This window comes from Pollicipes pollicipes, unplaced genomic scaffold (genome assembly GCF_011947565.3).
Source record: "Pollicipes pollicipes isolate AB1234 unplaced genomic scaffold, Ppol_2.1 Scaffold_3716;HRSCAF=4358_pilon_pilon_pilon, whole genome shotgun sequence".
NCBI classification, from domain to species: Eukaryota; Metazoa; Arthropoda; class Thecostraca; order Pollicipedomorpha; family Pollicipedidae; genus Pollicipes; species Pollicipes pollicipes.
In genome coordinates, this window is record NW_023596360.1 from 32,484 (window position 1) to 45,236 (window position 12,753).

At 45.8% G+C, this 12,753-nt stretch overlaps 1 protein-coding gene across 3 annotated transcripts in view; it reads right to left on the reverse strand.

Moving 5' to 3' along the window:
• Positions 1-2,260: 2,260 nt before the first annotated feature.
• The window catches only part of LOC119092936 (adhesion G protein-coupled receptor E3-like), a 49,207-nt gene continuing 38,714 nt past the window's right edge, over positions 2,261-12,753 (reverse strand). For 2 of the 3 annotated variants that reach the window (XR_005093573.1, XM_037215832.1), the window contains exons 2-3: positions 11,132-11,453; positions 2,261-2,648 (exon numbers count right to left, since the gene is read on the reverse strand). Coding sequence is in view for 2 of the 3 variants with exons in the window: in XM_037215832.1 (XP_037071727.1) it covers positions 2,382-2,648; positions 11,132-11,453 (589 nt within the window). In the remaining variant the exon portion in view is untranslated. Of the gene's footprint in view, positions 2,649-3,753; positions 4,218-11,131; positions 11,454-12,753 lie in introns of those variants that run through there. The other variant, XM_037215833.1, reaches the window with a different exon arrangement.

Genomic DNA, 12,753 nt, shown 5'->3' on the forward strand with positions numbered 1-12,753 from the left:
TGAAATGCCCGGCGCTTGCCAACATTTTTGGCGTCTTTACGAGTGAGCGGGGTACGCCATTCGTACGTCTGAACGTCGATTCAGAGCTCAACCCTCGCCCTGACTCCCCTTTTTCATAACATACACGGATAGGGGAAAAGCTACACAAACGTTTCAGCTGTTCGTTTCCAGCATATGACATCTAGTTTTGTGTGTTTTGAGCACATGTGTATAATGCAGGGCTCTTGTTACCGTAACAGGTGACGTGTCTGCCGCCGCCAACGTCGACTTTGTTGCCGCCCGCCGCTCGCGCCGGTCGAAGATTGCCATAAAAGATCACTCTTCAGAAGCCAAATGCTACGGATACATTTTTGTGTTCAAACATGCGTAATGGATGCCCCAAATGCCACAGAAACTTGGGCACGATTGCGCAACAGGCTGAAAAGATATCCTCCAAAAACCGTAGGGAGGGAGAGGGCGCCTCGACAGTATTCTTCAGCTCATCAACCGTCTTATCAGGGGAGGCGTTGACATCGCCCATGGAAGTGTTTCCTTTGGCGTTGTTCATGTCAGGCTTGCTCGCAGGGTCCTTCGCGAGATGTAGCATTTGAAACTTAAAATCGCGTTTAGAACCTTAATGCAATAAAATGCTTCGAACAAACCCCGGCGCTTAAAATGCTGAACAGGCGCTTTGTGTCGGCAGCCTCATACCGCACTGCCCGACTTGTCTTGATGCCATTGAGAACTACTAATGAGGCGGTGTCCGCCGTATTCTTGTTGCACGATGCACCGCGACACGATTCTGTGCAGTAAATCTTTAGCGATGTGAATCAGCTTGAACAGTACATTTACGCTTTAAACTTTGTTTCGCAAACTTATGCGGTGCCATAAGATTATGTGAACCCATGCCCGTAACCATGACAACGACAACAGCAATGGATTTTGTAGAGGTATCAGATTTGGCACGGCTGAAATATTAAGCATGCAACGAAAATGTCTACTGAATTGATCCGGTTTGCTTACCTTATATATTGAAATAGCAAAAGTCAATCAAGATATTACAGCACACAATAAGGTCTTGGAGTGTACTGCACAATTTTTCTTAGGAGGCCGTGTCTTTGAGGAAAGATGCATTACCCCAGCAAACTAGCCTCTAAAGCGCCCGCGAGTACGTCACTGTTTACGAAATTCACATAACTTGTAGATCCAACAACCATGGAATTGCATTGAACCCATTTGATTTAACCCATGTTACCCATATTATATTAAATTATTACATAACCCATTGAACCCAATTATGATAACATCCTAACGGTTACACCCTACTTGGGAACCTTATTTTTACCTTTAAATTAAACACTTCATTACACTCATCATTCTGCAAGCTGTACAGAAAGCCCAATCACGTTTACATACACATCACACAATTGCACGTCGCGCAGCCAGTACGGCCCCGTGACACGGGTCGGCCGAAACTGGCTCGGTCAGACCAAGCAACCAGCGCGGGGTGGTTGGATGACCCAGCGGTCAGCAGCCGCGGCGGCGGCCAGCTACATCGTGCCTGTTAGGTACACACCGTCAAATGCAGACAAGACTCGAACACAGGCATTTCTAAACGAACTTGCGACGCGACGAGGGCGTCGTTTTCATCTTAGATCGAGTCAAGTACATCAGCCGCACAGCTTTCCACTTTTTTTTAAAAACCCCCGAGATGCGTTTTAATTATGATATAACTATCTTGCAGTTGAATTAAAAGTGTGCACTACGTTTATTGGAAAAGTATGAATGCAAATAACTTAGCTTTGTCGCAGACAAAAATACGCATCGAAAAGCTGGCATGGCATTCTCCGTAGGGAAAAAATAATTCAGCCAGGATTGAGTACGTGGGCGTTAAAAATTTAATAACATCACAAATTCGTATTAGGTGTGAAAAAGGTGTCCTTCGCATGATGAAAGGATCGCCGTGAAAATATACGTGGGTGAAATGGCTAAAAAGAGGCATGCTCGGTGATTTGCGTTCTATTTTTGGGAAGGGGAAAGCGGAGCTTTTTATATGAACAAGGCATTTGACCCCATCAGACCCAGAGCCTTCTAGTTTCTTTGCTACAGGCCCCCGGAGAAATGCTGAATATTTCAGTTATTCAGGTGTGCGGCACGCCATACCAACGTCTTTCAAATTCTGCCCCCCCCCCCCCCCGCCCACACACACACAGGCTACGCGGCGTTCAAGATGACGAAAAATGTACTTGGCGAGCCGTCCAGACCTAACTATTCTCTGGTTGCCAAGTTCAGCCGCTGGCGTCCACTTAACCGGCTGTCAGCTCCACCGGTTCCACAGGCTGTCTTCTTCACCAGCTCCATCGGGTCCACTAGTTCCACCGTGTCCAGCCGCTCTACCGGATCTACCGGCTATTGGCACCACCCTCGGGTGAGTTTATGGAGGAGATAGTAGTCCGGACGGCGGTAATGCCGTCGGATATAAGATGCAGCAGCCATGCCTTGACTCTTCGGTTCAGGGTGAACCCGAAAAAGATAAAGACTCCTCGTAGGGCGTGTAGCAGGCTGGTGACGTAGGTCAGCTCTGCGGTTTTCATTATTTGAGATGTGATATCAACGGTCCAGGTCAGCCCCATGAGCACCGCCAGCCGGCAGTAGAGGCCCAGGTGCGTCTGAAATGGTAAATGAAATGGTAGAAAAAATGAATTAGACTTTGAATTCCCGGGGAAGGGTCCAAAGCCTAGTATAAAATATGACAGCAAAGGCGCACATCTCATTCATTTAACCTTTACATTAAATTTCCCTTTCAGGCCCGCGGCTATCTTAATCTCGACCACATGTAAAAATGAAAGGTGCATGCAAGTGAAACTTGAACAATTTTCTTTCAATTTCTGGCATCAAATAGGTGCGCGGTGGCACTCCTTTTCGCGCTATTAGGCAAAGCGTAGACCCGTGCACATATTGTCATGTTCAATCGTTTGGTTGAATCCCGCTGCCGCCAACTTTTTTCAGCAGAATTGAGACAGAAAACAGAATGAATACCGCCACTGGCTCACGATTAGAACATTGTGTACGAATGATCTGATGAATATTACACACACACACACACACACACACGCACACGCACACGCACACGCACACGCACACGCACACGCACACGCACACGCACACACACACACACACACACACACACACACACACACACACACACACACACACACACACACCACACACACACACACACACACACACACACACACACATATATATATATATATATATATATATATATATATATATATATATATATATATATATATATACATATATATCAATACAGCCTGTGGCAAAGAGTGCATAGCTTTACTGTCTTTGACGAATGGAACCCATCGCGACAGTGGCCGTCCGAAACCAGCCGTCCCCAGCGCGGCCAAAGGTAGGACCAGGCAGTGTACTAGGTAAGTTGCGATGCTGGCGGCCATTGCTGCGCGGGGTCGGCAGTGCCCCTTCAGGGCCAGCACAGCAGCGATGACATGGTGGCGTTGCTAATGCATGCCGTTTATCGTTCCTCCGGCTGTTCCGTCGGCGGCAGGGGTAAAAAACCGTAGACACTCTCTCCCTCCAGACTGCGAAGCCAGATTTTGTCTCCTTGACTTTTTAATGAAGCCCATGAACGCAAAATCGCATTGATCAACACTTCTCAACTGAGCTTCGGTCGGATCGCGACAGCATCGTAGTTTGACTTATCATATCCCTGACCAGATGCCTGCTTTCCTAAAACGCTTTCAACACCACGTAGTTGGCGAGGATTTTTTTGTATTTACACTGAATTCACCTTGGATATGTACAACATCGCGTCAACATGGTGTCAGTACAAAATGCCAAATACGCCGCGTACAGTTCAGCACACAACGAAAGCCTGAGAACCCTGCCTAAAGCACTTCAGCACTCACTGTGAGCTCCAGAACGTTAACGGCGCACGCAAAATTTGATCCAAGAGCCAACTCATGATGTCAACGCTCCTTTTCTCCCAACTGCTTGAAAAGACAGGAACGATATGATTGGGATGCTCTGTGCCGGGCGATCACCGTTCCCGTGAGCATGTGCTTCACGTTGACAGACCGCCTCACGAAGTCAAACCGGTGATGCTTCTGAACAGCTCTCATGAGATGTTCGGCACCATCAAGATCAGGACCATTCCATCAAATCCTGAGCTCCTTCGCGGCATTGTCATGCCTCAGCTGCCGGTGCATGGAGAAACCCTCCTTGAGGATGCTGCCCATGGACTCAACCACGCCTTCGACAGGGCTGAGCAGCCACACGCGGATGACTAGACTGACGAAAGGTTCGATCGAGGGACCACGTTTCCACAAAACTTTCAACAGCTTGGTTGGAGCTAATGCGTTCCTCACTACGCAGGATGCAACACCATACCTCACAAATCACAATCAAGATTTATGATTAATGAAATGCATGAAAAACTGTGGAAAACTGAAAACTTTACCGTCAGTGCAAAGATATCGGTTGATGCGTGCAACTCTAGAAGAAATCGTCTGTGGTTTATTCATGTGAGGTAAAAGAGTGAAGTGTTTAGATTATTTTGGTAAGAGGCAAAGTTCATTGTCACGTTTTTCCTTCCCATTTACAGTTTAAAACTATTATCACAATGGTTAATATCTACTTTGGTACACGATAAATTCCATTGTGTAGGTAATTTGTTTGCTGCTCTGTGAGAAACATCACTGGTGTTAGCAAAACAATTTTGTGTATTAGATAACAATAATATGCCATTTTATACACAATATCATGAACAGGCCTAAAATAAGGTGAGATGGTATACTGCATATTGCAATAAATTAATCTTGCAGGTTAACGGCGGACCAGCATTATAACAGTAGGCTTTTGCGGGCCGAATCATTAGCTAGACGGGCCTTTGCGTACTGACCTAACAGCTATGCTCTGTTTATCGTAAGAAAGAACGGAATTAAAGTGCTGTCAACGATTTTGCACGGTTTTTTGCGCGTGGGTCATTATTCGATTGTGCTGGAACCCAAAAATTACCGGCATCATGACCGGCATCACTTTGGCGCTGCGGTAATATTTTACGCAGTGAAAACTTTTTATATTGTTTCACTTGTATATTTCATTGTCTTTTTATATCTTGTATATGTTTTAGTACCTACTTACCAATGAATGAAAAATCTAATCTAGCGTCTCGAAGGATTCTTGGGGCACAAAATAGGAAAGTTGTTTATAATGTGTATCAACATTTTGTCGAAGACCGGGACATGAAGTTGCAGGCGGGAGACGACGACGCCGTCCGGGAGAGTTTATTATTAATAACAGCAGCTGTGACGGGCGTTGGGAAGACTACAGTCTATCGCATACAACGTGAAGCCCAGAATGGTGTCAGACTGAAGTCGCCAAGCCGATCCCGGCCAGCTGCAGCAAGACCAAGGGTGGATCTAGATCCGTTCGATGTTTGCGCGATGAGGAGAATGGTACACCAAATGTACATCGACGGAAAACATGTTACTCTGGACACCATCACGGATGCTCTTCACGGACACCTCGGCGTCACCATGTCTAGATCCACCGCAAGAAAACACCTACTCGCGAACGGATTTAAGTACCGAAGGATCAACAAGCGCAAGATCCTGATCGAGAAGCCTCATAATGCAGCAACGAGATGCCAGTACTTGCGGGAGATGAGGAAGCTGTGTGGAGGAGTTCGCGATAGCAAAATCATTTATACCGACGAGACGTGGTATAATCAGTACAATATGGAGGACATGGCGTGGATGGACGGTAGTCAAATCAACGGACGGAAGAACGCCATTGGAAAAGAAAAACGTTTTATCATAGTCCATGCCGGCTCTTCAGAAGGATTTATACCGGGCGCACTTCTCCACCTCAGGACCGATGGCAGGAACGCCGACTACCATACGTCGGTGAACGCCGACTGCTACGAGAAGTGGTTCACCGAGTGCCTGCTTCCGAACATGCCAGAGCACTCTGCGATCATCATAGATAATGCCTCATATCATTCCCGTTTGTGCCAAAAAGTGCCAACTTCTAGCTGGCGTAGAGCGGAAATCCAGGAGTGGTTGCAGCAGGCAGGTGTGACCATCGACGAAGACATGCGGGAGGTGGAGCTGCTGGAACTAGTCAAATCCCAGAGCCGGAAGAACGAATATTTTCTGGACAACCTTGCTAGAGATCATGGTCATCGGATCGTTCGCCTGCCGCCGTATCACTGCGACTTGAACCCGATAGAGTTAGTGTGGGCACAGATGAAGCGCGTGATAAGACGGGGGAACTTGGCGGGGAGGATGGAGGAGGTGGAACGGCTGGCTGAGGCAGGTGTCGCAGCTGTCCCTCCAGAGGACTGGAGTAAGTGCTGTGAGCACGTCAAAAGGCTGGAGCAGCAGTACTGGACGAATGACGGGCTGCTAGAAGAACTCCCACCGGTTGTTGTAACAACCGATGATAGCAGCGACTCCGGCACCGACTCCGGCAGCGACAACGATGCATGAGAACAGTATGACACATCGATCATGAGAAGTGATTCCGTTTCGTTCTTTTCAACTGACTTCGTAGCGTTTACGTGGATGTGGCATGTAGTTTCGTGTGGGGTGTTTGAGCTCGATGTATTGTACATATATCTGCAGCTAAATGTTCAGCGTTTTGTTGAATACCTTCAATAAAACTGAGCGAATTAGTTTTCTGTGTTTGGGATTTTCCCATGTTATTCACGAAACAACACCAGTTTGGAGCAATTACCGAACGAAGGTGTAGCATAATTTGCTTCAAAGGTAGGCAATGAATTTGGAACGTAAAAATAATTCCCAACGAAAATAACTCGAGCGCCAAAAATGTATATGTATATGTTTCGACCAACCATATGGACATGAAGTTGCTGCAAGCAATGCAAACATCCAAAACTGCTATTGCTTCGAGAGATCCGCAGTGCTGTCCTCCAGGCCTTCCGACCAATTTTGTTGAGTTTGAAAAAATTTCAGCGTGATGCTCGTGACGAATTGATTGACCAGCTTTAATTAAGTGCTTTCTTACGATAAACAGAGCATAGGCGGGGCGGACTGGACTGCGGGCTGATATTTTGGGGGAAAATTGCGTCTCTGCTCTCAAGACAAGGCTTGTGTTCGACAACTGATACACACATATATATATATATATATATATATATATATATATATATATATATATATATATATATATATATATATATATATATGTATATGTATATATATTACACGCATGATAGCGTAATACCCGGTATGTGAGTACAAGTAAATACCTTACATAGAAAACCACGAGAAAGGGCCAAAACACAAGCACCTAACCAACTTTGTTCAGCACATGCCCAGCACCGCCGCAGCTACCTCTCGGGAGATTTCAGTACTGCAAATGAGTGCTGTCATACAAACGTTCGGTGACGCAATGAAGCTAAGACCTATTGGGGAGTGTATTTACTACAGATACTACAGAGAGAATTTGTGTTGCCTAGAGCAGTATTTTCTACATTCAGGTATGCTAATAGTTATAGGTGAGCTTATTTCACCACATCTGATACTTGCCTCCATATCTTTAACTTCTCTTTAAGTTCCATTTGTGGGAAACTGGTAGGTGTTACGTCCATGTCGAGCAAATACTACAGAACCCAAGTTAATTCGCGACATTAAACCCGTCATGAACAGAAGCGCTGCTAGCTGTCCCTTTTTGAGCTAAAAACTGGCCTGGCATTAGGAAAATATCGAAACAAAACCTGTTCGGTGGTTTTATGCAGTGTATAGTTGTTGTTTTGGTGTATGTCCACGAATGTTCAGTTATATCATGCTGTACGTTTTCGAATATTTCTTATAGTGTCGACAGTAAATGTACGATCCGCCCTTCAGTGAAGAACTTGTTTCAGTAAATTCGGAAATATTAAATATTTAATTTATTTTACGTCCGCCATTTATGGAGTATTTGATGGGTCTAATGATTCGTTGTTAATCACCCGGCGACGGATTGCCATCCGAAATATAGTGATCTTATTTTGGCCCATGTAGTATCTTTGCGCTTGTGTGAGTCTGCAGTCAAGGTGTTTTATGTCTGCTATATGATTTGCTACGAACTGACTCAAAGAAGGGAACTCGCCAACTTATTGCGACTAAACTTATTAACTTTAGTTAGTTGCGATTGAATTTCGCAGTCGACCCAGTTTGTTCCAAGCAATTTAGTGAGAGATCTGAGTTATTGTGCCGAGTTATCGACTTTCATTGCACCAGGGGATACTGTTAGCCGACGTTATAAAGCAAATATTGATCATGGCAGTGCCCGATTTCGCAAGCTGTGCCATCATCAGCTGTCATCACGACTGAAAAACGTTAAACAAGGTTAAGCAAAACATCACTTACAAAAAAAATAGGTGAGTCCGTAAAATGCTGTGATCAGTGCAGTCACTAGCACTAAAAAAAATTAATAAAAGCAATCGACCATATGCGCTCTCACATCCAAACCTACGACACACAATTCTACGCTTCGGGCTGCACAAAGCACAGGCAGCTAGGCCAAAAGAATACGATGACCCATACCGGCTATTCGATCCTGTCGGGCTTACATGGACAAGCGTGGACGATATGAACGTGGACAATTTCGCGCCGTCAACAGTTTATTAGGTTCACGATCGGTTGTCCAACACGTCGCGTAGTGTTAAGTTCCAAATGGAGTTATTTCTTTCTTTCGCTGACAGAAACGTTGTTCTTCATATGGGCAGGAAAGCCCGTCGACTCTTACAAGAGACATAATCCTTCTCACTCCACCAGACCAGGTTCAAAACGCACGGGTCAACAACTTGCAGCCTGGAAAAATGTGCGTAATGCACTACTCTGTTATATCCCCGCTGATATGCAGATCTAGACTCGATCAGACTCTGCCGCCGGTCTTTCAACGCTCAAAAAGGGAAATCGGCGCTCTCACGAACCCATCCAGGCAACGAATTACACTGGTCGCATATGGATGGCCCGCAACATGACGGCGCTACCGCCCAAGCGCAGGGCAGTCTGATAGCCATTGACAGGGTCCGTTTGGAATGTGACTGGAGTGGAGCAAGGCGGATGGCCAGCTCCCAACGCAAACAGCGTTGAGTAGGAAAGTCAAACGGAAATGGTCAAGTGGGACCAAAAGCTCCCAGGTAATAACTTCAGCAAGGATGCACAGTAGTCGAATAATGAAGCAAAAGGGAGCAAAAACCCTGAGCGGTAAAAGTCAGTCATAAAATAACTCGCAGGCATAAAATCGAATCACAGAAAGTTGGAAAGGAGTAAAAGTCGACAGCGATAGAAGTCCGGGATCGGGATAGAAGGGGACAGTTGACGGACATTTCAGCAGTGGGTCTGGCTCTGAACGTTGGTACAGCTATTGGCACAGCTGTCAGCCAGTATTCCCTGTCCATGATGCATAAATTGAGCAAGTGTTGTGCGAGGATGTGGCAATTTGTTTGACCTAAAACTTGCGATGACATTTGGTGTCGAAGGGTGTTCTGAGGTCCAGGGTCCTTTTTAAAAGTTTGTCTGATCTTCTAGGATCTTTGATTTTTTGAGAATTTTGTTGAGTGGTCTTGCAAGACCTGGGATCTTTTTCAAACTTTTGCTAGAGGGTTTCCTGAGCCTTGGACGTTGTTTGGCATCCAGGCATGCGTCTGATCAAAGGTTACTTTATACCCCAGCAGTAAGCTGCTTGATGTGAGATGGTGCCGTTTGTATCTAACAAAAGTCTAGACTGTACGCAGGAACACAGTGATCCTGTCTTTTCTGCTCCGAATTGCATAGTCCACGTACAAATTAGACATCAACAGTGCAGTTATATGCTTGTTAATCTCTGGTAATGATTTATAAGGGCCAAAGACACGCAACATATACAAACAGCAGAATGAACGTGGGGGATCACGCCAACCAAACGGTCCATTCGTACCTGAAAAGAAAATTTGCGAAGATTTGGAGTAGCTTGTGTGATGACCGGGGCCTTTGGGAAGTGGCTTATATGTGTATCAAATGCCTTAACGGTCATGACATGATGGTAATGGGCGGCATTATTTTGCTTGATACACGTGGCAGAAAGGAAGTACATAGTTCAAAATAACTTGATTTTGAACTTTGCACACGTCGATTTACGCAGCTGTGCGATGCACGATTACAGATAAAAATAACTCATGCATATCCAGTGTGAGCAAAGCAGGGAGATCCGGTAGCACCACGAAGAATGGCAACTGTCTCATTTTTTTTTGGGGGGGGGGGGGTTTGAAAAGCAGACACCTACCTACCAGTAGGCAGTCGCGCACGTAGATAATCAGTTTGTCGCGACCGGTAATATAACAGGATATGGTCTCAGCTGAGGTTGTTTCTTAGTTGGTGTGCTCGACAGCGGAAACACACATGAAGTATATACCAGGTGAGATGGACGATTTATTCGGAAGTGGATGCCGCCTTGTGCTTGTGAACTGAGTGCTGCTGAAGCTTTCCAAGTATCATGAGTAACTATACAATCGTGTACATGCCATGAACTCATTTCAACCATCAGCGATGTTGTACCCTTCGATGTGGTTACATATGTGAAAGATTGGCCCAAGCAATTCGGATACCATTAATAACACCATTGGCTTTGGTGATCGTACAAATTATACCAACAGCAGACAAGCTTTGTTAACAGCATCAAAGCAGCTGGTTGGTGTAAATTCAAGACGGATAAACTAATACCCTAAGTCTTAGATAGGAGCGTATTAACCAGCATTGATTTGGCCAACTTTTGTAGTAAGCCAGACCCGGTCGGATTGGGTTGAGAAATCTGAAAAGGCGGATTGGTAGGTGCATTGGATCTGAACTGGCCGGACCGGACCAGGCCGGATCCCAAAAATTCCATCGTCCTAGCGTGACACCTTCATGAGCGACACTGCTTTGCATTGCAAGCGTGTCGGCCGGTGGCATTCAGACTTTGTTCATTTTCTCGCAATTCCCATACACTAGGCCTACGGCCTTGCTCCTGATCACCGGGAGTCGTGTGCTTCCACCAAAGTGGCTGCGCTGAGGCCTCCCGGTGAGCACCAGTCATTCATAGAGCATGCGTGCGGTTTGATGCCCGAGGTTTCAGCACTGACCTGTGGCTGCCTGCTGGCCGGACGAGCCGTTGAAGACGACATCTGAGAGATCATGCAGGCGCTGGCGACGAACAGCACCACGTTCGTCGTCATGACGAGAAACACTGGTGCGAAGACGAAAGCCAGGACCGCTCCGCGGTTGTTCAGCCAGCAGATCTCTCGGCCGAAGCGAGCCCAGAGGCTGTACGGCACGCTGTGTGACCCGTCAGCCAGCACAGCGACCGTCACCAGCGTCGCGCTGGCAGCGCACACGTACAGCGTGTAGAGGATGAACCGCTTCAAATGAGAGCCCCTGGAGACGGTCAGCTCGCTGCTCGTTTTCCTGAAGAACGCAGAAGCCATGCGTATTTACAGAGGTTCTGACTCATCTTCATTGTTCAAAATGCACTCTCATGGTTGCATCAGGAATTATCCTTTTAACTTCAAGCATACCGAAAGGCGGCATAAGTGTTGGGAAGCACAACTTGGCTCTGGTCTGAATACAAATTGAAATTGCTTGTGCATAGCACTTTTGCTTCTCCTTGAAAAAAAAATGACGGAGAAGGTCGTCCACACACGCATGATTTAGTATATATTTACGGCGAGAAATTAACCTGTACAGCTAGCTCGTGAGGAATGATATATCATCGTTCTACACTTTTGTTTGCACTGCACAAATTTGATTTCCCACGAAATCTCAGCAACTAATCAAGCTAGAAGCATTAAATTTACGGGTTGTATTGGCCTGTATGTAAACTCAGCCGTATAAAAATTTGGGATTCCTAGGTTATGACCTTCGGTTCAAACAAAGTCAAACTCAAGGTTGGTGTCCGAAATGCCCCCGGAAACTTGATACCTGCGCAAGTAAGAGGTCAGTGGTGCTTATTTAAGGTCAGTGATCTTATTTGACCTTCTGCAGGTCATGGTGACCAAAATCATACAAGACTCCTCGGAGTTTTGTATTTAAATAAGTGTTACAGTTTACGCTAGGAAGTATGTTACTAACCACAAGATTTTTGACTGGGTCATTGTAGGTCGGTGACCTATTCTGACATTAAAGAAGTGCGTGAAGATGTATAATGCGGTTCCTGTTATCTACAGACTCGAAATGAGCACCAGAAACTAGTTCATACAGCAAGTTCTGGAGTAATAACACAGGTTGGGTTTGACCTTGGTCCGACCTTTGTACCTGACCCTGGGTCAATGGACTTCGCTAATTACATTGTTGCCTTGCCTAAGAAACTATCTTGGGATGTACGGCTTCGTCTGGCACTTCGTCCTTGCATCAGATTGAACGATTCCAGAGAAATTTTTTGCCGGACAGTAGGTCAGCGACCTTACAAGGTGCATCTAAATGTTGTTGCCACACGATCTGCTATTCAAGTATCTACACTTAAACAAATGTTGGCGTGACTGCGCCAGGTTTTTTTGGAAACCATTCCGAAAAACCTTTTCAAAATCAAATTGAACCCCCGAGGGTTTTTTCCGAAATGGTTTCCAAACGGCGCGACGCAGCCGCGCCAAATTTGCCTCAACTGTATTCAAATGAGTAGAGAATCGTGTGGTATTAAAAAATTGGACGTACCCTGTAATGTCATTGACCGAGGGCAGGTCAAAGTCAGGCCATGAATTCAGCGAAGTCA